This window comes from Eubalaena glacialis, chromosome 3 (genome assembly GCF_028564815.1).
Source record: "Eubalaena glacialis isolate mEubGla1 chromosome 3, mEubGla1.1.hap2.+ XY, whole genome shotgun sequence".
NCBI lineage: Eukaryota > Metazoa > Chordata > Mammalia > Artiodactyla > Balaenidae > Eubalaena > Eubalaena glacialis.
The window spans coordinates 94,427,966-94,453,812 of NC_083718.1; the positions used below are offsets into that span (position 1 = coordinate 94,427,966).

Below are 25,847 nucleotides of genomic sequence, written 5' to 3' on the forward strand. Positions count from 1 at the left end.
TTGAATCAAAACAAGGTTGTCATTCTATACTCTCCTGTCTGTACTTGAGCAAGAGTTGATGGTATTTTTCTGCTTGCTGGTCAAAGCCCCTGGAAGAGAACCCTGCCTGGAGAAAGTTCACTGGAGTCAGAAGGTATTTGAGTGCCAGGCCCCTGTACTCAGGAGCCAGAAGAGGAGCAGCCTTGCTGCTGTGAGACTGGGGAGAATCCTGGCTCATCCAGGCTCTCTGGTTCCCTGTGGCTGCTGAGCCCGCATTGTCTCCCCTGGGTACCAAGTAGGGCCCTACACCGATTTCCTCCCCAGTTTCCGGAGAGGGAAATTCTTTATCTGTAGACCTTAAGTGCACTGAAAAACCCGAGGGGGCAGTCAATACAGTCACCATCTTCTGGGACTCGGAGGAAGGGACTGCCCCCTCCCATTCTTTGTTGCAGACGTCCGGGAACGACTGCTTCTTGATCTTCAAAGGATGGTGGGAGGGCTGCTTCTCAAGCTCCCCAGAAAGGTTCTCATTCTTGGTCTTCTTCGAGTCCCTGTCAGCTTGAGAGTGATCAGCATTTTCCTCAAGGGATTCAAACACGACACCCTGGGTTCTCAGTCTCTTTAGCTTCCTTTCTAACAACAGCCAGAGAAAACTTGGATTTCTAGAGGAGGAACTCATGTATTGCTGTACAGAGTCTGGAATCAGAGGCACAGAGAGCCTGGGGCTCAGGCTGTCCTGAAAGTAGTCCCTACAGGGTTGTCGCCTGACAATGGGCACCACCTGGCAAGGCCTCAGTGCTTCGACAAAGGCACGGAGCTCAGGGTAGGAGGAATGGTCAGAGTAAGGGATGATGTGGATATCGGGGTGGGAACGGTAGATTTTCCGGCTGGTGGGGAGGATAGCAATGGTAGGGTGGGTCTGGTTCCAACGCAGCATAGCGGAATGGCAGATCTCCATGTGGTCCACAGCATGGATGCGGCCAGCCTTCTCCTCCACTGTGAACACATCTGCCAGGCCCAGCAGCTGCACCAACTCCAGGCGCCGAGGACTCAATACCACCCAGGTCTGAAACTCCAGGGCCAGCTGCTCCAGCAGTGACTCTTTTCCCAGGCTATAGAGTCCTGAATAATGTTCAAGGGATTGGGGAAAGTAAGAGAAGGAAGAGGAAGAAGCTAATAAGTCAACCAAATGTTTAATAGAAATACACAAAATTAATGGGACTACCCCCTGACTGTCTATCGGGAAGGAGGTGGCATTTGAGCTGAGGTATATGGAGGATGGGGTAGAGAGAAGTTTAGCACAGAATCCACTCATTCATTCAGTTCAACAAAGGAAAGCATCTATCAGGTGTTAGGCACCGTGAAAACAAACAAAAATCTCAGTCCTCAAGGAGTGTAATCTATTTGGGGACCCAGAAACAATGCATGCTACAGACATGCACACAGTATTATGAGGGCACAGAAAAACATCTACCAGTTGATACAGTTAGGGATAGCTCCCTGAAAATGACAACTTAGGTAAGTCCTAAATGATGGGTGCAAGTTAATCTGGCAAGGGAAGGGGATGGTAAAGAACATTTTAAGAGAGGTCATTTCAGTGTTACTAAGGTACAAAGAAACTGGTAAGAAATGACACTAGAGAGGTGAGCAAGGGCCATATAATAGGGGGCTTTGTATGTACTGCTAGGGAGCTTGGATTTAATTCTGTAAGTGAAGGTGAGTCATTAAGGAGTTGCAAGCAGGAATATGGCTAATTCTAATTATAGGATTCATAGGATCAGAGCAGGGCTTTAGAAAAAGAAGTGGCAGCAGTATTATTCAAAGACCTGCATGAGAATATACTGAAAGCAGAAGTACCAGTTAGAAGGCCCAAATAGTACTTATAGAGAAAGAAATGGAGGCCTGAATTTGGGTAATGGTTATGGTAACAGATATGGGAAATGTTGTTTAAGTAGTTGTTCTCAGACCTTTTCTGAAGGTGTATTTCAAGTCTACAACCAGACTGTGAACTCCTTTAAAGAATCTATATTTCCTTTATATCCACCTTATTCCTCCTCATCATGGTTCAAAATCTCACTCTTTGGGCACAAAGGTAGCTGATTTTCTTTTCTCTCTCCCTATCCTCCTGCCTTTTATTTTACCTCTTCTAGGCCCTTTACTACTAGACTATAAGCCCTCATATTTTATTCATTTTTTTCTATTCCCACTGCCTATCAGAATACTTGGCACACAGTAGGGGATTACTGTATATCTGCAAAATTAATCAAGCCCTACTACAGTACCCTACTAGCCAGCTGTGCTTCTCTGGGAAAACTCTGCGTTGAAAACTCCAAGAATAGTTAGGACTGATATTTCTTCATGAGTAGTCAAGCAATCCTGAGAGGGAATATCTCTCCATCAATTTGGTAGTCACTCTGGAAGGTATACAATTTTTTTTTTCAATGCCTTTGTTTAAACCTATTTTGAAACTCCTTTCAGAGTTGGGGCATATCCTTTTAAAATGTTCATCATGGTGGCAAATTTTTTTCCTTTTGTGGATTTACTACAATTTTGGAAACAATCAAAAAAATCATTTGGAACTAAATCTATTACATTTTTAAAAATAAAAATGGATTTTCATAAACTATCCCAAAAGGCAATTCCAAGAATCCCAAAATGTTTTGTACTGTTGTGGAGTCACTAGAACAAGCAGACAGCTGGGTTTTCAATGTATCTAATTGCAAGAACAACACTCACCTGAATATCTACATTCTGATAAACTTCATTCACTTGCTAACAAATATTTACCGAATGCCTCTATCAGGCATTAACCTAGGCATCTGGGATACATCCATAAGTGAAACAAAGAGCCTGTCTATTGTGAAATTTACATTCTAGCACAGGGAGACAGATAATAAAAATTAAATACAATAAATACGTAAATTATGGAATACACTGTAAGGTGATAAGGGCAATAGTGTCCCTCTCCTACTTAAAACCCTTCAATAGCTCTTTATCCTAAGAGCAATGGTTGCATTTAGGATCAAGTTCAAAATGGCTTACAGGCACTTCAGCCCCTCCAGCCTTTCCAGCCTCCTCAACCACTGTGCACCTGTCATACTGCTGCTTCTCTGTTCCACAAACACATAAGACTTCTTCCCACCTCCATCCACACCCTCAAGGAATATGTGTGTGTGTGTGTGTGTGTGTGTGTGTGTGTGTGTGGCAGGGAAAGTGGGGATAGACAATCAACAATAAGCAACAGTATATTAAAACATATGGAGTATATGGGAAGTTGATGAGTGCTATGAAAAAGTTGAATTGGTTTAGGGGATCAGGAGTTGGGAATGTGGGAGTAGAGATGGTGGGCAGATTGTAATTTTAAATAAAAAGGTCAGGGTAGATTTCATGGAGAAAAGGACATCTGCACAAAGACCTGAAAGATGTGAGACACTCCAAAGAACCTAGATTCACTAGCTCCACGAGTGAGAAAAAAAGGAAAGGAAAGCCCTCACCAATCTTTATGTTATGTTGTGGGTGCTTTCGAATGAGCTCAACAATCTGGCGGGCAGCTTCTTCTTTGGAAGGAAGAACCAGGGCTGGGTTGCAATTGGTGTTGTCTAGGTATAAAGTATGGATCTGTTTCCCCAGTCTCAGGGCTGGCTCCTTCAGCATGGACGGTGTATACCGAAAATCACCTGGAAGAAGAATATATGGGAGGCAGACAGTCAGAGACAAAAGTATAGAAGACAAGCCTCTCCCAATTCCAACAATGGGCATTTGCCTACTGGCCTGTTGGAAAAAACTAGAGTCTAGCAATGATGAATGTAGTACAGCTTCTTTGTGGAAACGTCTCCATCGTGCTCCTGTTTTTTCATGATTCTTTGCAAAGTTCATACCCTTAAAGAGTGGGAAATCAGTTGAGAAAGGGTCACTGTGCTCATGTGGCATGAAGCTAGGAGGTCTCCAGACTTCTACTATGAGTCAAAGATGCTCAAGAAAAGTAGTGTTGGGAATTCCCTGGCGGTCCGGTGGTTAGGACTCTGCGCTTTCACTGCCGAGGGGGCAGGTTCCGCCCTGGCTGGGGAACTAAGATCCCGCAAACCGCGGGGCTTGGCCCCCCAAAAAAAGTAGTGTCTAGGCTGGGAAAGTGGAAAGGACCCCTCCGGAAGCCCACCTGTGTAGAGGATGGTTCCAAAGTATCCTTCAAAGAGAAACATCACAGAGCCAGGGCAGTGATTGGCATCGATGAGGGTTACAGTCATGGTCTCTCGCCCAACTTCATCTAGAGGCAGGACATGGCTCTCACCAACCTCCAAGGCTCGGATCCACTGCTTAGATACCTGAGGAAACAGTTGGTCATCCCAGGGAACACAGACTCCCCTCCCTGATACCTCCCTAGATCAGAAGCTGTGATGGGGATTCCCAAACAATCCTCCCTTCCTCTTCCCACCCTCTACCTCACCCTTCATACAAGTTTCAATTAAGAGTCCAGAAAACAAGTCTTGTCAGCGATTCTCAAACTTTCCAAATCATAATAATCCTTTGGGGGGCACCTGTTGAAAAAAATTCCAACCAGATTTCCACGACCTGCGCTAGCTATGTCTACTGAATCAGATGGGGGAGAAGGGAGGCGCTGGAGAATCTGTATTTTACTCAGCACATTGGGTGGATTCTTATGATGAGGCAAGTTTGGGAAACACTGGCCTAGCTTATGTGAAGAGGTAGGAACAATTTCCTTGGCTGGACTAAAAGTCCTCCCCAATTTATCACTCAAACATCCCAAGCCGGCCAGTTGGAAACCACACTCCTATTCTGGGCTAAAGATGCATTCTGGGTTCTCGCTTTTGTAAAAATCAGTCTTCCTGGCCCCAACTCTATGACTCCAAGGCTGTGACAGATCGGAAGTTCCCACCCAGCTGCCGGGACCAACTCTCGGAGGCCGACTCCAGCCCCCCATACCTGTCGGTGACGGTGCAAGAGGTAAGCGGTGACTGGGGAGCAGTAGAGGGGCCGGGTCCAGGTGCTAGAGAGACCCACGGTGTGGTCCGAGTGCATGTGGGACAAGAAGAAGAGCCGGGCGGAGCCAGCCCGGCGCAGGCTCCAAAAGTCCACAGCGATGGGCGTTTGAGGGATCAAGACCCCGTTCATGGTGGCGGGGTTGGAGAGTCACCAGTGGGATCTTCATGGGAACAGAGCTCCTGCGGGAGGCTCCTACAACGGCGCCCTGAAAAAAGTCATGCTGGGGCAAGAACAGGGCCAGAGACCGTAAGGAAAGCCAGCTCAGTGGGGGAATGAGTGACTAGACTGGGCAGAAAGAAGGAAGTGACCGTGCTGGTGGGAGTCTAGAGGTGGAATCGCAAACCACAGAAGGCGCCCAACGGAGCGCCACTCCCCCTGGCGCGCGGGATCAGGGGCCGAGGCCCTGGTCTCAAAGCGCGCGCTGCTGCGCGGAGACAGGCGGAAGTAGCCGATTTCCGATTACCCGCCGCCGCTCCGCCAGAGGTAGCCGCGCGGCGGCGCCGGGAGGTGAGAGGTTGGGGGAAGGGCACCCTAAGGTCGGGATCCAGGCTGCGCTCGGCGCTCACTGGGAGAGGGTGATTGGCAGCTGCTCTGCGTGGTCCCCCTGGAGGAGGCGGGACTTCCGCAGAAAGGTTGATTGGGCCTCTTGGTGACGGCAACCGCGTGGAGGCGCAAGAAAGGCTCTAACTGGAGAGGGAGGGGTCCACGGACTGTTGGCTGCGGGGCTGGAAGTCGGACCGAGGGCCTAGAGGGTGCGGGAGAGCTCTGTGGGCGGAGCGAACCAGCCTGCAGGTCCCCGGAAGGATCCGCAGAGCCTAGGGTGGGCCTCGCCCGGGAGCGAGAGGGTTGAAGTTCGAGTGTGGTAGGGCCCGGATGCCGGCCCTGGGGGAAGCCAAGGCTGGGCCAGATCGCGCCTGTCGTCTCTTCACTGACTGACGTTTCCTTTACCCAGGTCCCCACGTCAGGGCTAGAAGGAGCCCACGAGTTACCTAGGGATCTCTGGGAACTGCCCCGTGACTGTTCGAGAAGATGCCGTACCTGGGCTCCGAGGACGTGGTGAAGGAGCTGAAGAAGGCTCTGTGTAACCCTCACATTCAGGCTGATAGGCTGCGCTATCGGAATGTCATCCAGCGAGTGATTAGGTATCACCTAACGCCCAAACTCCCCCATTGCCATCCCCATCAGGGCTCTCTACCCCTGGCCGCTCAGAAAGATTAAGTGAACTTGCACCCATGGCGGTTGTATGATTTGGTCTTCCTGCTTCTCTGGACTGCCGTCTAAGTCTCCCTTGTGGGACATATTTTGCTTCTTTTACTCAGCTGGGTGGTTTCATCCATATCTTGAACTTGTACTGCTGACTTCCAGATCTGTGTCTACCACAGACCTCCTTTTTTTTATCGTCAGACCCACAGATCTACTGCCTGCTTGGCATTTCCACCTGGATATTTCTTCAAAGACATGCAAAATAGTACCTACATCCTTCCGCCCTCCCCAAAGCTGCTCTTCCACTTGTATTTGTGTTGATGAACGTCACCACCCAGCTGAGCAAATGTGGGAGTCAGTCTTGGTGACACCTGATTGTCACTGCTCAAGTCTGATGGTATGGATTCATGGTTCTAAGTATCCATCCTCTTTTTTTTTTTAACATCTTTATTGGAGTATAATTGCTTTACAGTGGTGTGTTAGTTTCTGCTTTATAACAAAGTGAATCAGGTATACATACATATACATATATCCCCATATCTCCTCCCTCTGCGTCTCCCTCCCACCCTCCCTATCCCACCCCTCTAGGTGGTCACAAAGCACCGAGCTGATCTCCCTGTGCTAAGTGGCTGCTTCCCACTAGCTGTCTATTTTACATTTGGTAGTGTATATAAGTCCATGCCACTCTCTCACTTCGTCCCAGCTTACCCTTCCCCCTCCCCGTGTCCTCAAGTCCATTCTCTATGTCTGCATCTTTATTCCTGTCCTGCCCCTAGGTTCTTCAGAACCTTTTTTTTTTTTTTTAGATTCCATATATATGTGTTAGCATACGGTATTTGTTTTTCTCTTTTTGACTTACTTCACTCTGTATGACAGACTCTAGGTCCATCCACTTCACTACAAATAACTCAATTTCGTTTCTTTTTATGGCTGAGTAATATTCCATTGTATATATGTGCCACATCTTCTTTATCCATTCATCTGTGGGTGGACACTTAGGTTGCTTCCATGTCCTGGCTATTGTCAATAGAGCTGCAATGAACATTGTGGTCCATCCTCTTTTTTTTTAATTGACACTGCTGTTCTGGTTCCCTTTTTAAAGCAATTGCAGTAGTAGCTTAGTAGTAGGTCACCTTAGGTCCTCATTTCAGCCAGATTGATTTTCCAGCATATGAATTTGACAATATAACTCTTGTGTATAGCAGTGGATCACAAACCTCAGTATGCACAGAAGTCCCTTGGGGTGCTTTCTTAGAAAATGTAAATTTTTCATCCAATCCAGTAATTCTGATTTCAGTAGGGTGGGATGGAACCCAGGAATCTGCATTTTAAGCAGACATCCCCTCTAATTGCTATAGGAGATCACAGTTTGAGAAACAGTGATCTACAGAATAAAGTCCAAATTTCTTATCATAGCACCCAAGGAACACCCAGTTAACTACCTACATACTCTGAAAAGAATGTACCATTCTTGCTCATGTCCACATGCCTCATAGTGTGTATCATTACCTATCTACCACACCTGCCTGGAGCTCCTGCTCATTCCGCTCAAGTATTTCTTCCTCTGTGGAAACATTTCATGACTTTTTGGCAGTGTTAGACCTCCTGATCCCCACTGCATCTTGTCTGTTACTTCTGTTATAATACCAATCTATCATTCTGTAATTAGCGGTGTTCTTGTCTGTCTCCTTGGTAGACTTTTGAGTTCCTTGAGATCTGAGACCATGCCTTCTTCAAGATTATTCCCCAGAACATACCCCTGGAATGTAAAATCTGAATGTGACTGGAATGTACTAGTTCGTTGAATGAATAGAAGCACGTTTATTGCAGGCCCGTTGTGAAGTATTGTGTGATATGATAGACAAAGTAGACCTGGTTGCTCTGCTCTAAGAGATCACAATCTAGTTGGATATCCAGGGCATGTATAAGTAAAAAGCTTTCTGTTGTAGGTTGGGGATTATGTATTTTACTTTTTTCCTGCTGTGTGTGTTGGTTTCAGGCACATGACCCAGGGCTCAGACATGTCTGGTGTTTTCATGGAAATGGTGAAGGCCAGTGCCACTATAGATATTGTTCAGAAGAAGTTGGTTTATCTCTACATGTGTACCTATGCCCCCCTGAAACCAGATCTGGCTCTCCTGGCCATCAATACACTGTGCAAAGACTGTTCGGACCCCAACCCAATGGTGCGAGGGTTGGCACTACGGAGCATGTGTAGCCTCAGGTGAGCACTCCCCTCCCGTCCTGTATCTCAGTGGCTGATAAGTTCATGTGCTCATGGGGCAGGTTTTTAATGACGACAATTTATTTGAGCTCCTTAATACTGGGGAAGACACTATTGTAACCTGAACTCAGGTTTTAGGCCATTGCTTTGGTTTAAAAAACTGTATATGTGATTTCATTAAGGAATTTTTCTATCCTTACTCTCAGTGAAATAGTTAAATATTTATTTATTTATTTATTTGGCTGCTCTTGGTCTTAGTTGCGGCACACGGGATCTAGTTCCCTGACCAGGGATCGAACCCGGGCCCCCTGCATTGGGAGCCCGGAGTCTTAACTGCTGGACCACCAGGGAAGTCCCTGAAATAGTTAAAGATTTCTAAATGTGTGTGTGTGTGTGTGTATTTTTTTTAACCTGCCTGTGTGGCATTATTCCACGTGAAAAGTCAAGGGAGGCTTTTTAAGTTTGGCAGCAGCTTTCTCCAGTTTGTTGGAGAAGAATCTGACCAATGCGTATTCAAACGTCTACTAAACCCTCTGTTAAGTGAATAGGGGCTAAATTATGTCAAAACTAGTACCTTAGGATCTGACTGACTCTAGGATGTGTTGCTTAGGTTGCCTGGTGTGCAGGAATATATCCAACAGCCAGTTCTCAACGGTCTGCAGGATAAGGCTTCATATGTCAGGAGGGTAGCAGTCCTTGGCTGTGCCAAGATGCATACTCTTCATGGAGACTCTGAAGTGGGTAAGTTTCAGTGTAATCTACCATGATCAGTATTTATTTGTGCTTCCGTTATATGACTTTGTAAAAGAGTATGTAGCTTTGGTAGAAAATAATAATGTGACCCTACTTCTGTGTGTCTCTTTTAAGTAGGATGCAGGGCTTGGTATTTTCTGAGATTAGAGAGGTCCTTTCTTTGGGGCCCACATGAGATCCTGTGCCTTAGCTGCTTAGAACAGTCTGGAAATGGCCACTGTTTTGGCCTTGCACTTTGTTACTGCCTTTGTTATTTTTGTGGCAGAGAAGTTCAGCTTTGTCTGCCTGGAACTGTTATTCTGGCTCTATCACCTTGACTCTGAAACTTTTCTTTATGTGAGATCTTTGTTCCGTTTTATAGATGGTGCCCTGGTAAACGAATTATATAGTTTGCTGCGTGACCAGGATCCAATTGTGGTTGTGAACTGCCTGAGGTCTCTGGAGGAAATTCTGAAACAGGAAGGAGGTGTTGTCATCAATAAGCCCATCGCCCACCATCTCTTAAATCGGTTTGGATGCCCCTGTGCTCTTTTATCATGATCAGATCTACATCCTAGTGGGATCTTGTTGATGTATTGAATGAAGGAGAGGTCTTGAACAACTTCTGTAGAGTAGTAAAGAAAGTTAACCATAACTATTAACTTCCTCATGTTTCATTGAGAGAATTTTTTTTAAAATTTGTCTTAGTTTCTTTTGGTGATATAGCGAGATGGCAGAAGGATCCTTCAGGGATAGGTTCTGTCCTCTACAGTTGTTATGTCCTCCAAACTAAGCCATTCATACTATCTTAAAATGTAGAGAATCTGGATCTAGGGTATAGTGATCATGTCTTTGGCCTTCGATGAGTGTGCATTTGTACCGTAAACTCATCTTGGAATTTAAAGCCTTGTTTTGTGTAGACTTTAGTACATCAAAAGAATAATTTGATTATGGCACAACCTATTTTCAAGAATTCTCCCCTTGTTGTGATGAACAGATGACTGGTGACATGGCAGTAGCAGGGAGGTGGTCCTAATTTTGTTGCGAGAGTAGCACTTTTGTTTTCTTTTTTGGATAGAATGTCAACACTGGACCAGTGGGGCCAGGCTGAAGTACTGAACTTTCTGCTCCGCTACCAGCCCCGCAGTGAGGAGGAGCTGTTTGACATTCTCAACCTGTTGGACGGTTTTCTCAAGAGCAGTAGCCCAGGTGTGGTGATGGGAGCCACCAAACTCTTTCTGATCTTGGCAAAAAACTTCCCCCATGTGCAAACCGACGTGCTCATGCAAGTCAAGGGAACTTTGCTGGCTGCCTGTTCTTCAGAGAGCCGCGAGCTCTGTTTTGCTGCCCTCTGCCATGTGCGCCAGGTCCTGCACAGTTTGCCGGGTCACTTTAGCAGCCACTACAAAAAGTTTTTTTGCTCCTACTCGGAGCCCCACTACATCAAGCTCCAGAAGGTGGAGGTGCTGTGTGAGCTGGTGAACGACGAGAACGTGCAGCAGGTGCTGGAGGAGCTTCGAGGGTACTGCACCGATGTGTCCGCCGACTTCGCGCAGGCTGCCATCTTTGCCATAGGTAGGCGTCTGTTGCTTTTCCTTTGTGAGAGCCTAGACCAACCAGCTAGAAAGCTGTGGAACCACAGAGAGAAAAGGAAGTGAATCTTGCTTCAGAGGCAAAGTATCTTGCACCGAACAGTTGGGTCAGTGACTACAAACAAGGTGGGGAGAAAGGTTTTTTTGGTCAACACTGGTGTTTCCATATCTTCTAGGATATAGACTATAGGTGACGCAAACTGTAACACAATTTATATTGCCTTTTGTCGTCTGTTATCCAAAATGCTTTTCTGTATATCATCTTCCCACAGCCTTGTGAGGCAGTCAAGAAAAGTGGACAAGTGTTATTATTAACTTCGTTTCAAAGATGAAGAAACTCAGGCACAGGAAGTTTCTTAAATTGCCCAAAGGTCACATAGTTCCTGAACTGGAACTGGAACCCAGCTTCCCTGACTCAAAGTCCTTTGAAAATTTAGCAATCTTTCATCAAGCTTCTGCTCCGGGCTACGCATTGTGCTGAGTGGACCAGCACAGAGTAAAACCTAAGACTTAGAGACCTTTTCATGCTACTCTGTCTGGAATTTAAAGGGCTAGAGTGAGTCAAATGCAAGCAGCTGGGGAGCTAGGTTTTGGAGGACTTCAAGTAGAGGAGGAGAAGGAACCCTCGTATGTAGAATAAAGTATGGTTATTTCTAGAGGCAGAGAAGAGGGCACAAAGAGGGGAGTAGCAATCCTGCAGTCTGGAGGCTGTTGCACAGTGTTCCCAGCAGGAATATTCCTGTACAGGTGTGCTGCAGCAAACTGGCTGCCACATAAATACCTTTGTTACTAAAAGTTTTCAGCCTTGTTCAATGGGAAATTCATTTTACCAAAGTTCCCTTTATAGTAAACTTAGATTTTTATTTCATCAAGCAAGGGGTGATTTTCTTTTTCTTTTTCTTTTTTTTAGGTATTTCTGGTCCTCTTGGTCTTTCTTTGGCTGGTGGGAAATAATTTTAGTATGAGGTGCTAGTATTTGACTTAACACATTTTTCTGCTTTCCCTTCCTCTGTAGGTGGCATCGCCAGGACCTACACGGATCAATGTGTGCAGATTCTAACAGAGCTGCTGGAGCTTCAACAAGAGCACATTACCACAGGTAATGGCTACCTTTCTAGGATTTTTTTTTTTTTTTTGTGGTCGATTTCCCGACCTATAGTAGTTGCTCAAAACATATTTGTTGTTCAATAACAGAGGTTTAAACTCTTCTTTGCATCATCTGTTGCGTCAGAGAAACATATAGATCTAACAGGGTAGGTAGTCTTCAGGTTGCCATGAGTCTAGAAGGCTGTTGTATAGATCATGAAGGGTGCGAGGGTGACCTTGCTTGTTATTTCCCCACCTTTACCCCTCTTTTTGCTTTATGGCAGCATACTGTAAGCAGTGGCTTCCAAGGCTGGGACTAGGGTGAGGCAGGCAAAGTGCCTAGGATGCAAACATTTAAACAGGCACTCACTTTTATATAGAGAATGGATAAACAACAAGGTCCTACTGTATAGCACAGGGAACTATATTCAATATCCTATGATAAACCAGAATGGAAAAGAATATATATTTTTAAAAAAGAATGTATATAAAGAGGCACTCGCTCTCAAGTTTGTGCAAATGCTAACTCTGTGTGTCTTCTTAAATTTTACACCCTGGCACCTTGCTTGCTTCACCATGGCTCCAGCCCTGGTGGCTCCATTTATACTGTCCTCAGAGCATCATTCGACAGCAGCACTCCCCCACATTTGTATATGCTTTCTGGTTTGCCAAGTGCTTTCACATACATTAACTCGTTTATCCTCATGGTAATCTGATGAGCGACATTTATTTAAGAAATTGTTGCCCATGTCAGACATTTCTCAGATCATCATTGACCACCCCACCAAACACCCATTTTACAGAAATTCCCCCAGTAATCTAGCCTGAATATGTGACTTTTCTTAAGATTCCTTCCCGTGCAGAGGCTCTAATCCTGTGCTCTTGTGTCCTGAGCTGTGCTCTAGTGGTGGTGCAGACTTTCCGAGACCTGGTTTGGTTGTGTCCTCAGTGTACAGAAGCTGTGTGTCAGGCCCTGCCCGGCTGTGAGGAGAGCATTCAAGATAGCGAGGTAGGCTGTAATTCTCCTTTACTTCTAGGCAGAGGGGGAGTGCTTGGGACCCTGCTCTGTGAAATGGAATCTAATTATTCTTTCCACCCAGTGTCTGAAGTGGAATTCTTAGAATTGATTGCCACCTCAGATTCTCTTTTGGGTGTAGGTGGGATATAAATTATAAAAACATTAGGATTTAGCTATGGTTTTCTTACAAATATTTTGGTACCATTGTTCTTGTGAACAGTTTTGAGTCAGAGATTTAGACCATAGGGTTTTCAGCTGGCATGAAAATCAGAATCGCCTGTGGAATTTTTACAAATATTTGGGCTTCCAGTATCTACTCAAATATTCAAGAGTGGAAGCCCTAGACACATAGAGTTTTAAGAAGCTTCGCAGGTGACTCTGATGTGCACTCTAGGTTAATCACCACTTTAATGGAGTAACTTAGGGGAATCTTCCAGTAGCTTCCACTGAAGCATTAAACCCCAAATTGGGGCAGAAGCCTCAAAGCTGAGGAAGCCTTATTGCTTAAGCAACATAGGCTGTGAGAGTCTTAAGTCTCCTTTTGTGTGGTAGAATTTCATTCCTATCTGTTGTAGAGAGTTTAGTAGGGGGTGGATTAATAAATGCAAGTGGAAGTAAATAGAATATTATACCTTTTCTACTGACTAGGGGAAAAGCAAAACCTGCTGCTATCTACTGTCTGCTCTGGCCTGTGTTCTGGACAGCCAAATGTTGAGCATCTGTTCTTACTCCCTTATTACCTAGGGGAAGCAGGCGCTCATTTGGCTACTCGGTGTCCACGGGGAGAGAATCCCCAACGCTCCTTATGTGTTGGAAGACTTCGTAGAGAATGTGAAGTCGGAGACATTTCCAGCTGTCAAGATGGAGCTGCTCACGGCTCTGCTGCGCCTTTTCCTCTCTCGCCCCGCCGAGTGCCAGGACACGCTGGGCCGTTTGTTATACTACTGCATAGGTAGGCTCTTCAGAAGGAAATGGTTGAATTGGGAGATTGGGATTGACATATATACACTAATATGTATAAAATGGATAACTAATGAGAACCTGCTGTATAAAAAAATAAAATCAAATTTAAAAAAAAAAAAAGAAGGAAATGGTACTTGCCATGACCAGTCATACAGGTTCTCACAGCTTTCATTGTTTGGTGAGCCGTCTGCGACCCAAGAAGAAAATGTCAATGTTTTCTAGGGTTTCCTCCCTCCTTCATTTTTTTCTCCTATTCTGATGGGCACAGGAGTAGAAAGAGTGTTTTCGTTTTTGTTTTTAATTAACTTAGTCTGTTGTCTTACCTCAGAGGAAGAAAAGGATATGGCAGTACGGGACCGAGGTCTCTTCTACTATCGCCTCCTCTTAGCTGGCATCGATGAAGTGAAGCGGATCCTATGTAGCCCTAAATCTGACCCTTCTCTCAGACTTTTGGAGGATCAGGCAGAAAGACCCGTGAACAGCTGGGCCTCGGACTTCAACACGCTGGTGCCAGTATATGGCAAAGCCCGCTGGGCAACCATCTCTAAATGCCAAGGAGTAGAACGTCGTGGCCCAGAGCTTCCTAACACTGCATCTTTTGCCACATCAGGTAAAAATAGTCCTTACTTTATACCTTGTCATGAAAAATCTTTATCTTTTGCAATGACTGGTAGAGAATAGAGTACCCTAGCTAAACCTCAGACTGTTGCCCGAATTTTGTCTCTGTGAACAAGAAGGAAGTTCATCATTGGTTATTCAAGCCATTTCTCCAAAGATAAAAGTCACATTGTGTACTTTTGGAAATCTAGATTAAAAAATGTAGTTCTACAGACTAAGAGCATCTCTTACACGAGCTTTCTGACTCTTGTAGGACCCCTGATTCCTGAAGAGAACAAGGAGAGGGTCCAAGAACTCCCTGATTCCAGAGCCCTCATGCTAGTCCCCAATCACCAGCTTACTGCTGAGTGTTTTGAGAAAACTTGGCTGAGCCTCAAAGTTGCTCATCAGCAGGTGTTCCCGTGGCAGGGAGCAGTCCATCCTGACACCCTCCAGATGGCCCTGCAAGTCGTGAACATCCAGACCATCGCGATGAACAGGGCTGGGGCTCAGCCGTGGAAAGCCTACCTCAGCGCTCAGGATGACACTGGCTGTCTGTTCCTGACAGAACTGCTGTTGGAGCCCGAGAACTTGCAAATGCAGATCTCAGTAAAACAAAACAAGGCGAGGACAGAGACACTGAACAGTTTTATTTCTGTATTAGAAACTGTGATTGGAACAATTGGAGACATAAAATCATAACAGCTTCTTGCCTGTCCTGAGTGAGATGAATAGCTGTCAGAGTTCCTTAGTTTTTCTTATTATAGCTGCTTGTAAGTCCAGATAATATCAAATGCAAAGGAGAATGGGAATCTGGGAATGAGAATTCTTACATTCTTGTCCAAAGATCATTGGTGAATGACCCCATTTTTCCAGGTGATGTGGTAAAGGTTAATGTTGTTGGTAAGGGGGTGGGAATGGGGTGAGGGTAGGATTTGGATTCTTTCCTAATCAGTTTAAGGGATTATTTTACTCATTAAAGATGCCTGATCTGACTGGGGAAACTGACGGGGTCATCATTTGTGGGGGTCATCTTTTCTTCCCTGGATTATTGCAGTAAATTCCTGACTGTTCTCATATTTCTAATCATGCTTTTTAGGCCAGAGTTCAGAGTCCTTAGCCTGGCATCTAAAGTACCTCGTCAGTGCCATGTCTCAGCACTCCCCAGGATACCCTCTGTTCTGGCAAAAGCAAACCATTTGCAGTTCCCTGAATACACTCGGCTCTCTCTCACCTCAGGTGCTTTGGCACCTGCTTTTTTTTCTTGCCTAGACCATTTCCTCACCCTCATGTCTTCTTTAAGTAACACCTAGTCTATCTTTCAGTGTTCAGCTCAGGCATGAGCTCTTTGAGGAAGTTTTCTGTGACCCTCCTACCTTCATCAGGGGTCTCATTCAAGCTGTGAAAGCAGTCAGTGCACATGTCTAGCAGCACTATTGTAATTGTTTTCTTGTCACTGTTTCTCACGTTTAATTTTATTCATACCTGACCACGTTTTATACACTGAGACAACTTATGGCAAAAACAGATGTAATAAAGTGATGGTAAAGTATAAATAACCAGAGAATCCAGCACAGGAAAAATAAAAATACCTGTGAAAATCAGCTGGGTCAGGGATGGGAACATATACAAATGTGCAGGCTGAAAGGGCCTACGTAGTTGATATAGTTGAGCCTCAGATTTAGCTCTGTAAGTGATTTGGCAGTCAGAATAAAGAGAAATGGTTGTATAGTTGTTGCCAGAGAGAAAGAGACATTTCAATTCTAATTTCGAAGAGAAATTTACATGTAGTTTCACATGGATGGCACTGAGTGATATGTAGAAGATTCCCAAGGGAAGTTAGTAAAGAGTTTCACATGATTTTGTTATGGTGTTCTTCAATACAAACAGAGAGCATAACTTTACTATGGAGCTTAGTGAGGGCATTTCTTCAGGGACTACAGATACTGTGAGCCAAATATCATCCAGCTTAATTTAAGGACTTCTACCTAGATACATAGATGGACTGCATATCCTTCAAATAATGCTTCACCATCATTTCTCTCAACTAAGCTTTTAATAAGAGTAGATAACAGTGCTGAATTTTCTGGCAAGGGCCTGGGTGTGTGAGTTGTCTGTCTCAACCAGACAGTTTCTAAGGACAGTGATTATCTTTCTTTCCTTCTATCTCTACAGTGCCGACCACATAGTGATTACTCAATAAATAGCATTGAATGAATGGCTGTAAGTAATTAGATTCTGATGGTGTTTGGGGGTTGGTGTTTGAAGTGTGTTTTATTATATTGTGTTGACCACATAGAAGACAATAGATGGAATTCCATCTAGACTAGGGTTTCTCAAAAGTGGTACTACTGACATTTGGGGCCATATAATTCTTTGCTGTAGGGGGTTTTCCTGTGCACTATAGGATAATCATTAACCATATCTCTGATCTATACCATTAGATGCCAATAGAACCCCTAGTTGTGACAACTAAAACTGTCTTCAGACATTGCCAAGTTACTGTGGGGGTCAAAATCACCCCCAGTTGAAAAAGTCTGATTGAGACCATGGATCCCCAGGGGCTGGAAGTAGGGGAATCAGAACAGCTTCAGAATCGCTTCCCATGTTTTGATTTGCTCAGTTAAACTGTGAATGTTTAATTAGGTATTAAAACAAAATCGAAGTGTGAAGTGCTGCCAGTTTTAAGTGTTACAAGGGAACAGAATGTAAGTGGTAGAAACTGAGTAAATTGATTGACTTTTTAAAAAATTAAAGACTATAATTGAAATATTGACCTAAAGAAAATTAGGTACAGCTCAGCAATTGAATGTTGCTAAAGTGATCCCAACTATCGGAGCTTTTAGAAGATTAAGCCCTACCTGGTTGCTTTTCTGTAAAGTAGGGGCATAGCAGAATATGAAACTGTTGCTTTTGAAAAGTGTGATTTTAAAATGATCTCAATGAAGAACTGATTTCTCTTAACTGTAGTCTGGTTTTACTAATTTACAAGCAAAATGACTAAAGCTTAAGTATACCATGAAGTTAATTATTTAATATTCCTTCTCCCTAGGAGCTCTCTAGACTCTGCAGATATATGGTTTTATGATATAAGTAGATGCTTATCTTTAAAATCCATGAGCGTAGTTGATACTCTGCTTTTAGAAAAATGGCCTTCTAATGTCTGTCTTAGTTGGTAAATAGTAATACATACAATGAGTGCCCACCAACGACAGTGGTGCTTTGGAACATTACAGCGGCAATCATTTGCATAGTTCCTGATGGTAATTTTACTGCTATGGAACAGCGACTGTTAAATGTCTCCATTCCCGCCTCCTTTTTGAATGGGAGTTCTGTTACAATTATTTTGTCCCTTTCTCATATATTGGGTGTTTGGGGGAGGGGAGACAAAGAACTTTTTTTCTTAGTTATAGGTCTTCATGTTGAGAGGAGCTGTACCCCAGGATCCTCATTCACATGCAGACCTGGTGCAGATGACAAGATCCTGGATTTTGAGCCAATGATGTAATGAGATGAGGCTTTGGGAAAGGGATATTAATTGTTATCGCCAGAACAGCAAGAGAAGCAAGTGATAGTGAAAAAATTCTGGCCTCATTTTTCAGTAATAATTAAGAGTACAATATTTGAACTGCAAGAGTGAAGGGTATGTGGGCTGGTAGGGAGGGGAAGGAGTGGTTGGGAGGGTGCTACATTGAAGGCCCAGAGAGAAATAAACAAAGGAGGAAATTTTACCCCACATTGCTAATGAAGGGTATACTCTGTGTCTATAGCCTTACAACATTGATTGTACAGATAGTGCAAAGGATAGATAAGATTATGCAAAGATTAGATTCCCAAGATGGCATTTGCCCATAAGCGTATCAGTAGTGAAATGAGGAAGGTGGTTTATTATTGTGGGAAAAGGTTTATTATTAATGGTAAGACACACTTGGTTTTAAATTTCTATTCTGCCACTTAACTGATGCCACTTACCTTGGGCAAGCTATTTAACACCAGTTGGATAGTATCTTATAATTTTTTGTTTTTGTATATTATTTTGGGAGTATGTCATAAATGCACTTGTTGGAATCCTTAACTTGTCAGTGGCTCACTCTAGTGTGAAAGGAGGTTGGCCTAGAATTATCTCTGACATTAGAGGTCTGAAGGCTATTTAGTAGAAACTGAAGTTTCAGCCCTAATGATTGATAATGACAAATAAAAATGGCCCTTCAGCTACATAATTCCTGTTCCTAGTCTGAAAGGAATTTATGGGTTTTTTTTTTTAGAATGGAATAGAAAGCAGAAGATTGGCTCTGATTATCTTGCAAGCTAGAAATTCCACTTTGAACAACTAACTTACTGTTTATGCTTGAATCTCTTACTAGTTCAGCAGGTCAGAATACCTGGAAGGGCTGATAGGTTTGAGTGCTGCTTCTGAGATACAAACCCAGAATCTAGGTGTAGTTACATTAAGAAGGCAGCCACTATGAAGTGTCCAATCCTGAGAACCTGTAAAACGACAATGGAGTTCAACCCTGTTAGGAAAATCCCAATTAATTCTATTAGAGAGTAAATCCCAGATCCCTTTTATCCTGGTCATTAGACCTTGGGCTAAAAGGAAGATATTTAACACTTGCTGTGTGTCAGATACTGCTGGGTCATTCCACATAACATTATTTTATTTAATCCTTGTTATTTCCCTGTGAAATACTTTGTGTTGTCCCAATTTACAATTCCCCAAATGCCCAAATTTTTATTCACCTTTTCAGCTGTTATATATCCTATACCCTCCATCTGGAATGGTCTTATTCCTACTCTTTGCCTAATGAATCCCTGCTTGTCCTTCAGAGCTCATCTCAGATGTTACTACTTAAGGAAGCCTTCCTTACCCCCAGGTTTGTTTCCTTATTATACACTGTAATAACACACTGTATCTTAATAAGCGCAAGAAATTATATGATTAGTCATTTAATGTCTGTCATTCATGCTGAAGTATGACTCCATGAGGATGGGAACTGTATCTGTGTCGTTTTTCTGGGTTATTTATAGTGCCAAGTATGTGTAGTTTCTTACACACTGGTACTCAGTAAGTAATCGGTGTGTGATAGTGGCAAACGAATGCCATAGTCAGGAGTTGAATGCTTGTGTAATAGAACTTCAAAATTTCTTTCTTTAAATTACACTGTACCCAGAACCCAGCAGGAAGTTTCTTAGTGTTGCCCAAGAGGCTCTTGCTTGACTCTTTCAGTTCTAGATTGGCTATCTAACTATTAAAGTTATTCATTAACCCTAGGTACTGGCTTGGGTGTGGCTCTGAGATAAGGAACTGAAAGTCTTCAACAAACCTCCCCAGCTGTGTGTGGGTGAGCTCTTCAGAGAAGTCCCACCTTTCTGAGCAGCTGTTTTGAAGACAGGTGGTGGGAAAGGCTCCAGGACTCCATGTCCCACTAAGAAACTTTACAAGAGGGACACATCTGGTTTACCAGTGTTTCTGACTTCCTTCTGAGCTGAAAACTGCTTTGTTTTGTAGAAAAGCAAAACTTGGCCATAAACACCTAAAATGAAGAGCCCCCGAACTTTTGAGGAGCAAACGGAATGCATTGTAGACTCTCTACTCACAGACTTCTTAGGTCCCACTTGTCAGGTTGCCAACCGGACCCTACATTGTGCAGACGAACCAGATTCAGGTAAGGCTTCTGGCCTTAGGTGGTAATTGCAGGTCAGCAAGAGAATCTGAATATGCTTACTTATTTCTTCTTAAGTTTCAAAAGGCAAACTCTAAGCTTTCAGCAATATCTGAAGTCTTTATAGAAGGGAAAGAGATTCTCAGTAAAGGGAGATTTTCTGTCTTCTATTGGTGTTGACAGAATATTGAATATTTTCTTGGGAGAGAATGATGCCCAAATTGTTTAAAAGTCTAGAGAACTTTCTTCAATGCCCAAATTCCTGGGACTTGCCATCCCTTCAAACATTGTGACGAATGTGACTGTGTTCCCTCTGTTTTAGGAGAGGTCTGCTCTTTTGATGTGGCCATCATTGCTGGTCGCCTTCGGATGTTGGGTGACAAGTTCAATGGAGAATTGGAAGCTGCTGCCAGAAACGTCATCGCAGAAACCATTCAGGGACAGGTCAAGTTTCTGCTACTTCTTTCTATTGTTTGCTGCTTTTTTTCTGTTTCAGATGTCCTTCTCTTACTACTCCTATATGACTGTGACTAGAAATGTTCTGTGAAAGATTTGGGGGCTTAATGCATCTAAGGAGATACAGCAGGAATTCTTCAACTGCCAATTCTTTAGCAGTTAATCAAAGCCTAGGTGGTATTGAGGTGGAGAGCTTTTGGCATAGGCTGATCAGCCTTCAGATGGTTTCTATTTGTTTTTCATCAGAGCTATGCTTAATGGCATAGAGCATATATATAGCATTTTATTCTTGGTAAAGCATTTTATTCTTTTATGCACCTGTTTTAATATTTATTTTGCTTGTAGTGGACATCTTTTTTTCCTCAAGGTCCAGCAATAAAATTATATACAGGAAGGATAGGCATTTGACAAATCCGATGCAATGAAGGATAAGTACTTACAGCAGCCCACTAGGGCGTATCTGGCTTTTCATCAGTGTCCTGATTCCTGGACTCTGTATGGGATGTAAATACCATAGGCAACGTTCTAGAAGAGGTTGCTGATTAATATCAATAATGACAGCTAATATTAACTCATCACTTACCATGTGCCAGACAGTATTCTAAATGCTTTACACTTATTATCTCATTTAGTCCTTACACCACTCTATGAGACATTATAGAAACTTATCCACAGTGCAACCTCTCCCATCTGCATGTAACACTGTGAGAGCAAACATCTAACACATTTTGTCCACTGCTATATTCACACAACCTAGAACAGAACGTGATATACAATAGGCCCTCAAAAAGTATTTTCTGACTTAGTATCCATTTAAGCAGATAAGGAAACTGAAGAATAGGGAAATAAGTAATTAGATTACTTAGTAAGTGTTGGAGTTAGGATTTGAACCCAGACTGATTCCAGAATCACACTTTTTTTTTAAACTGAGGTAGCATTGCTTTATAACATTACATAAGTTTCATGTGTGCAACATTATAATTCCACTTTTGTATACACCACAGCATGCTTGCCACCAGAAGTCTAGTTTCTCTCTGTCACCATAAAATTGACCCCCTTTACCCATTTTTCTAAATTAATTAATTAATATTTTATTTTTGGCTGCGTTGGGTCTTCATTGCTGTACGTGGGCTTTCTCTAGTTGCGGTGAGCGGGGGCTACTCTTCGTGGTGGTGCGCGGGCTTCTCATTGCAGTGGCTTCCCTTTGTTGCGGAGCACGGGCTCTAGGCACGCGGGCTTCAGTAGTTGTGGCCCACAGGCTTTGTTGCTCCGTGGCATGTGGGACCTCCCTGGACCAGGGCTCGAACCCGTATCCCCTGCATTGGCAGGCACCACTGTGCCACCAGGGAAGTCCCCCCTTTACCCATTTTGACCTCGCCCTACCTCCTCGTCACCACCAATCTATTCTGTGTATCTCTGTGCTGAACCACACCCTTAACCATTATGCTTTATCTTCCTACTGAATGCAGCTCAGGCAGAACTGGACTTATCACACCTAATTGCTTGCACTGAAGCTTTCCTAGGTAGCTGGTAGCTGAATCTACTTTTTCTATTTAATTTAAAAAATTAAAATTAAAATTCTAAAATTCTAAAATTCTTCTAAAGTTAATTTAAAAAATTATTTTGGAAACAGCTTCAAACTCACAGAAAAGTTGAATCGTTTGAGAGTAAGTAGCCAACATGCTGTTCCATAACCCCCTTCAAACAAGGACATCCTCTTATAGAACCACAATCTAACCATCAAAACCAGGAATTTAGCATTGATACATTATCATCTCATCCTCAGATCCCACTCAGATTTTCTCAGTTGTCCCAGTGATGTCACTTTCACTTACAGCTGGCCCTTGAACAACACAGGTTTGAACTGCATGGGTCCACTTATATGCATATTTTTTTTCAATAAATACTACAGTACTACACGATCTGCAGTTGGTTGAACCTGCAGATGTGGAACTGCAGTTACGGAGGGCCAACCATAAAGTTATATGTAGGTTTTCAACTATGCAGGGGATTGTTTCCCCTAACCTCTGAGTTGTTCAAGGGTCACCTGCATAGCAGAAGGATCTAGGCCAGAATCAGATATTGCACTTAGTTGTCATGTCTCTTTCGTCTCCTTCAATTTGGAATAGTTCCTCAGTCTTTCCTTGATTTTCATGACCTTGACACTTGGCGATTATGGGCCAATTATTTTGAAGAATGTCCCTTAACTTGGGTTTGTTTGATGTTTCCTCTTGAATTGATACAGGGTATGTACCTTTGGTAGGAATAGCACAGAAGTGTTGCTGTGTTCATTTCACTGCATCCTATCAAGTGGCGCAGATTTCAGTTTGTCCCAGTACTGGTGTTAACTTTAATCACTTAAAATGGTGTCTGCAAGCCTTCTTCACTGTCAAGTTAATCTTTTCACCTTTAATTAGTAAGTGTCTTGTAGGGAGGTACTTTGAAACCACGTAAATACCCCATTTCTCACCAAAATTTTAATCTATTCATTTATTTATTTTTTATATCAACGTGGACCCATGAATTCCTACTTTATTCAGTGGGTATAATCTGTTACTATTATTATTTATCTGTATGCTCAAATTGCCCTAGCTTCCACCAGTGGAAGTCCTTTCAACCTGGACTGTGTCTTTTTGGCATGTCCCTATCATTCTCTGAGTACTTCTTTAATTTCTGACAGAAGGTCTTGTATTTTCCAAGCCCCAGCCTGAAATTAGCCATTTGCAAGGGAGCTCTAGTTTCTTTTAATGGAGAATGCTATTTGGAAACCAGGATCTAGGTACTCTCACCGTGGATGCCCTTCTCGGCTTGTTTGGGTTCTGACACCCTGCTTTGACCACCATGGGTCCCCTACACTACACCACAGTAGACCTTGCTCGGCCCTACCTAATGACTCTTGGATCAAACTTCTGGGGAAGGAGAGAGAAAGAGGAAAAGCTAATCTATTTTTTACTTTAGAGTTTCCCAGACTTCAGTCATTCAAGCCATACCTTCAGAATTTGACCAACTCTGCTATGGTGTACTTGGTATTTTTCTTTCAAATCATTTTGTTTTTCCTTTAATTATTTTGTTCATCCTGAGCAAATCATGGGTTTGATGGGCTGCTTAGGTTTTTTCTAATACCCATTACAATAAAGTAAAAATATTAAAGTAAGAAAAGTTTATCCATCTACTTTTTTTTTCTGTTCTTTTTTTTTTTTTAAACATCTTTATTGGAGTATAATTGCTTTACAATGGTGTGTTAGTTTCTGCTATATAACAAAGTGAATCAGCTATACATATACATATATCCCCATATCTCTTCCCTCTTGCGTCTCCCTCCCTCCCACCCTCCCTATCCCACCCCTCTAGGTGGTCACAAAGCACCGAGCTGATCTCCCTGTGCTATGCGGCTGCTTCCCACTAGCTATCGGTTTTACATTTGGTAGTGTATATATGTCCATGCCACTCTCTCACTTTGTCCCAGCTTACCCTTCCCCCTCCCTGTGTTCTCAAGTCCATTCTCTAGTAGGTCTGCGTCTTTATTCCCGTCCTGCCCCTAGGTTTTTCATGACCATTTTTTTTTCTTCTTTTTTTTTTTAGATTCCATATATATGTGTTAGCAAATGGTATTTGTTTTTCTCTTTTTGACTTACTTTACTCTGTATGACAGACTCTAGGTCCATCCACCTCACTACAAATAACTCAATTTCATTTCTTTTTATGGCTGAGTAATATTCCATTGTATATATGTGCCACATCTTCTTTATCCATTCATCTGTGGATGGACACTTAGGTTGCTTCCATGTCCTGGCTATTGTAAATAGAGCTGCAGTGAACACTGTGGTACATGATTCTTTTTGAATTATATCCATCTACTTCTTAAGATTACCTTAGATACAACGAATGTGCACTTGCCACTCTTTGAGAAACACTTGCTTTACTGGATTCCTACACCTGCAGCCTACTGTACTTTTTTAGTGATACTCCACTGATAGATCCCATATCTTACCCCAGGCAGGAGCTGTACTTCAGGACACAGTAAAATCTCTCAGCAAGGCCTGGTGTGCCCAGGATTCCAGCTTGGCTTATGAGAGAGCCTTTCTGGCAGTGTCAGTGAAACTTTTTGAATATGTGGTCCGCATGACTCCTGAGAAGGCAAGACAGGTGGCTACGCCCATGACAAATATGATCAATGGGAACACTGCCATCCGAGAGTATATCCAGGGCCAGGGAGGTTGGGTAAGTATTTTGGGGCCCCTGGCTTTGCTAGACATTTGCATTGTTTTTGTACTAATCTCTGGGACTCCAATTCGTGGTTCTTTCCATCAGTTGGAAACCATGCAGGAAAACTGGCCTTCCAACTTTGCTGAAAATGCCGGGATTTTTTTGCCATGGAAAAGGGGAGGAGTCAGAAGCTCAGCCAGCGGGCCTTGGACCCCAGAGCCAGGCTGCCTAAAATGTTGACTGCTAACTTTGTCAAGCTAATTTCCGTTTCCTATACATAATCATCTATGAAGTATATTAGTGGTGGAGTTCTAATCTCAAGTCTGACTTTGCTCTACTGGTAAATTTCTGGGTCTTCTTTCCCTAACATCTTTTGAGTGTGTGTTGAGGAAGTTCAGAATCATCTTACTATTATCTAACAAAAAACAATTAGTGACATCTGCTGTAGTGGTAACGGTAGGAGGCATTCTAAGTCCATGCCTGATTAATCATTAGAACATCTGCTCTCTTAGAGCACTCCCCTTCATTTCCAAGATCAGCAGAAGCCTTAGTAAGAGCTGCCTTCCCTGGAGTTATCTGTGGCTCATTCTGGCTTCTTTAGGGAGTTCCTGAAGACCATTCCTTTGACTGTAGGATATTCATTGTCCTTCCTAGGAAAATCTGGAGAGCTGAAGAAGAGGTGGAGCTGTTTTCCAGCCTGAAAAATTTTGATCTTCTTTGACTGATCGGGTGATTGATCTCTGGCAATTAAAACAGAAACAACCAAATCAAAACCCTCTTTCTCTTGGACAGAACTGAACTTAGCTGAATAACCTGTTTTCTACTGATTGTTAAAGTTAGGAGCAGCTCCCAGAGGTCTATAGAGATTTTATACTTTCTGTTTTTACATGAGTTTTAATGAGGTTTTGTTGAAGTAGAGACCTCCAGACTTAAAGTAATGACTTGTTAGTAGTGGAATTCCAGGCAACGGGGCAGGCATTTGCTGGAGATACTGTGGGGAAAAGGGAGCACACAGTAAACCATTCCTTCAGATTTAGTCCTGTCCTCTGGTAAGGATCTTGTCTACTAATTTTGCAGTCTAAAGGGTTTCAGGGAGATCTTTGGTTAGAAAACCTTGTTATTTTAAG

At 43.2% G+C, this 25,847-nt stretch overlaps 3 protein-coding genes across 7 annotated transcripts; 2 read left to right on the top strand and 1 right to left on the bottom strand.

Annotated features, from left to right (window-relative positions):
• On the bottom strand, positions 1-5,340 carry DCLRE1B (DNA cross-link repair 1B). The gene is made up of 4 exons (XM_061186151.1): positions 4,921-5,340; positions 4,136-4,301; positions 3,474-3,656; positions 1-1,101 (listed from the first exon to the last, which is right to left on the bottom strand). The coding sequence occupies exons 1-4, from the start codon at positions 5,107-5,109 to the stop codon at positions 20-22; spliced, it is 1,620 nt and encodes a 539-aa protein (XP_061042134.1). The 5' UTR covers positions 5,110-5,340; the 3' UTR covers positions 1-19.
• A 277-nt stretch (positions 5,341-5,617) lies between these two features.
• On the top strand, positions 5,618-15,317 carry AP4B1 (adaptor related protein complex 4 subunit beta 1). 4 transcript variants are annotated; one of them, XM_061186152.1, is made up of 11 exons: positions 5,618-5,800; positions 5,933-6,122; positions 8,183-8,407; positions 9,018-9,148; positions 9,522-9,669; positions 10,218-10,714; positions 11,747-11,830; positions 12,723-12,826; positions 13,580-13,787; positions 14,127-14,408; positions 14,670-15,317. In XM_061186152.1, exons 2-11 carry the CDS (start codon positions 6,010-6,012, stop codon positions 15,095-15,097), a joined length of 2,220 nt encoding a protein of 739 aa, XP_061042135.1. In that variant the 5' UTR covers positions 5,618-5,800; positions 5,933-6,009; the 3' UTR covers positions 15,098-15,317. The 4 variants fall into 4 exon arrangements, with proteins under 4 accessions (XP_061042135.1, XP_061042137.1, XP_061042139.1 ...); XM_061186154.1 differs by having other exon boundaries at positions 5,618-5,732; XM_061186155.1 differs by lacking the exon at positions 5,618-5,800 and adding an exon at positions 6,385-6,580 and having other exon boundaries at positions 6,043-6,122.
• A 4,517-nt stretch (positions 15,318-19,834) lies between these two features.
• BCL2L15 (BCL2 like 15) lies at positions 19,835-25,847 on the top strand. Of its 2 annotated transcripts, XM_061186158.1 has the most exons (4): positions 19,835-20,061; positions 20,381-20,502; positions 24,511-24,735; positions 25,375-25,847. In XM_061186158.1, exons 1-4 carry the CDS (start codon positions 19,935-19,937, stop codon positions 25,390-25,392), a joined length of 492 nt encoding a protein of 163 aa, XP_061042141.1. In that variant the 5' UTR covers positions 19,835-19,934; the 3' UTR covers positions 25,393-25,847. The 2 variants fall into 2 exon arrangements, with proteins under 2 accessions (XP_061042141.1, XP_061042140.1); XM_061186157.1 differs by lacking the exon at positions 25,375-25,847 and having other exon boundaries at positions 24,511-24,960.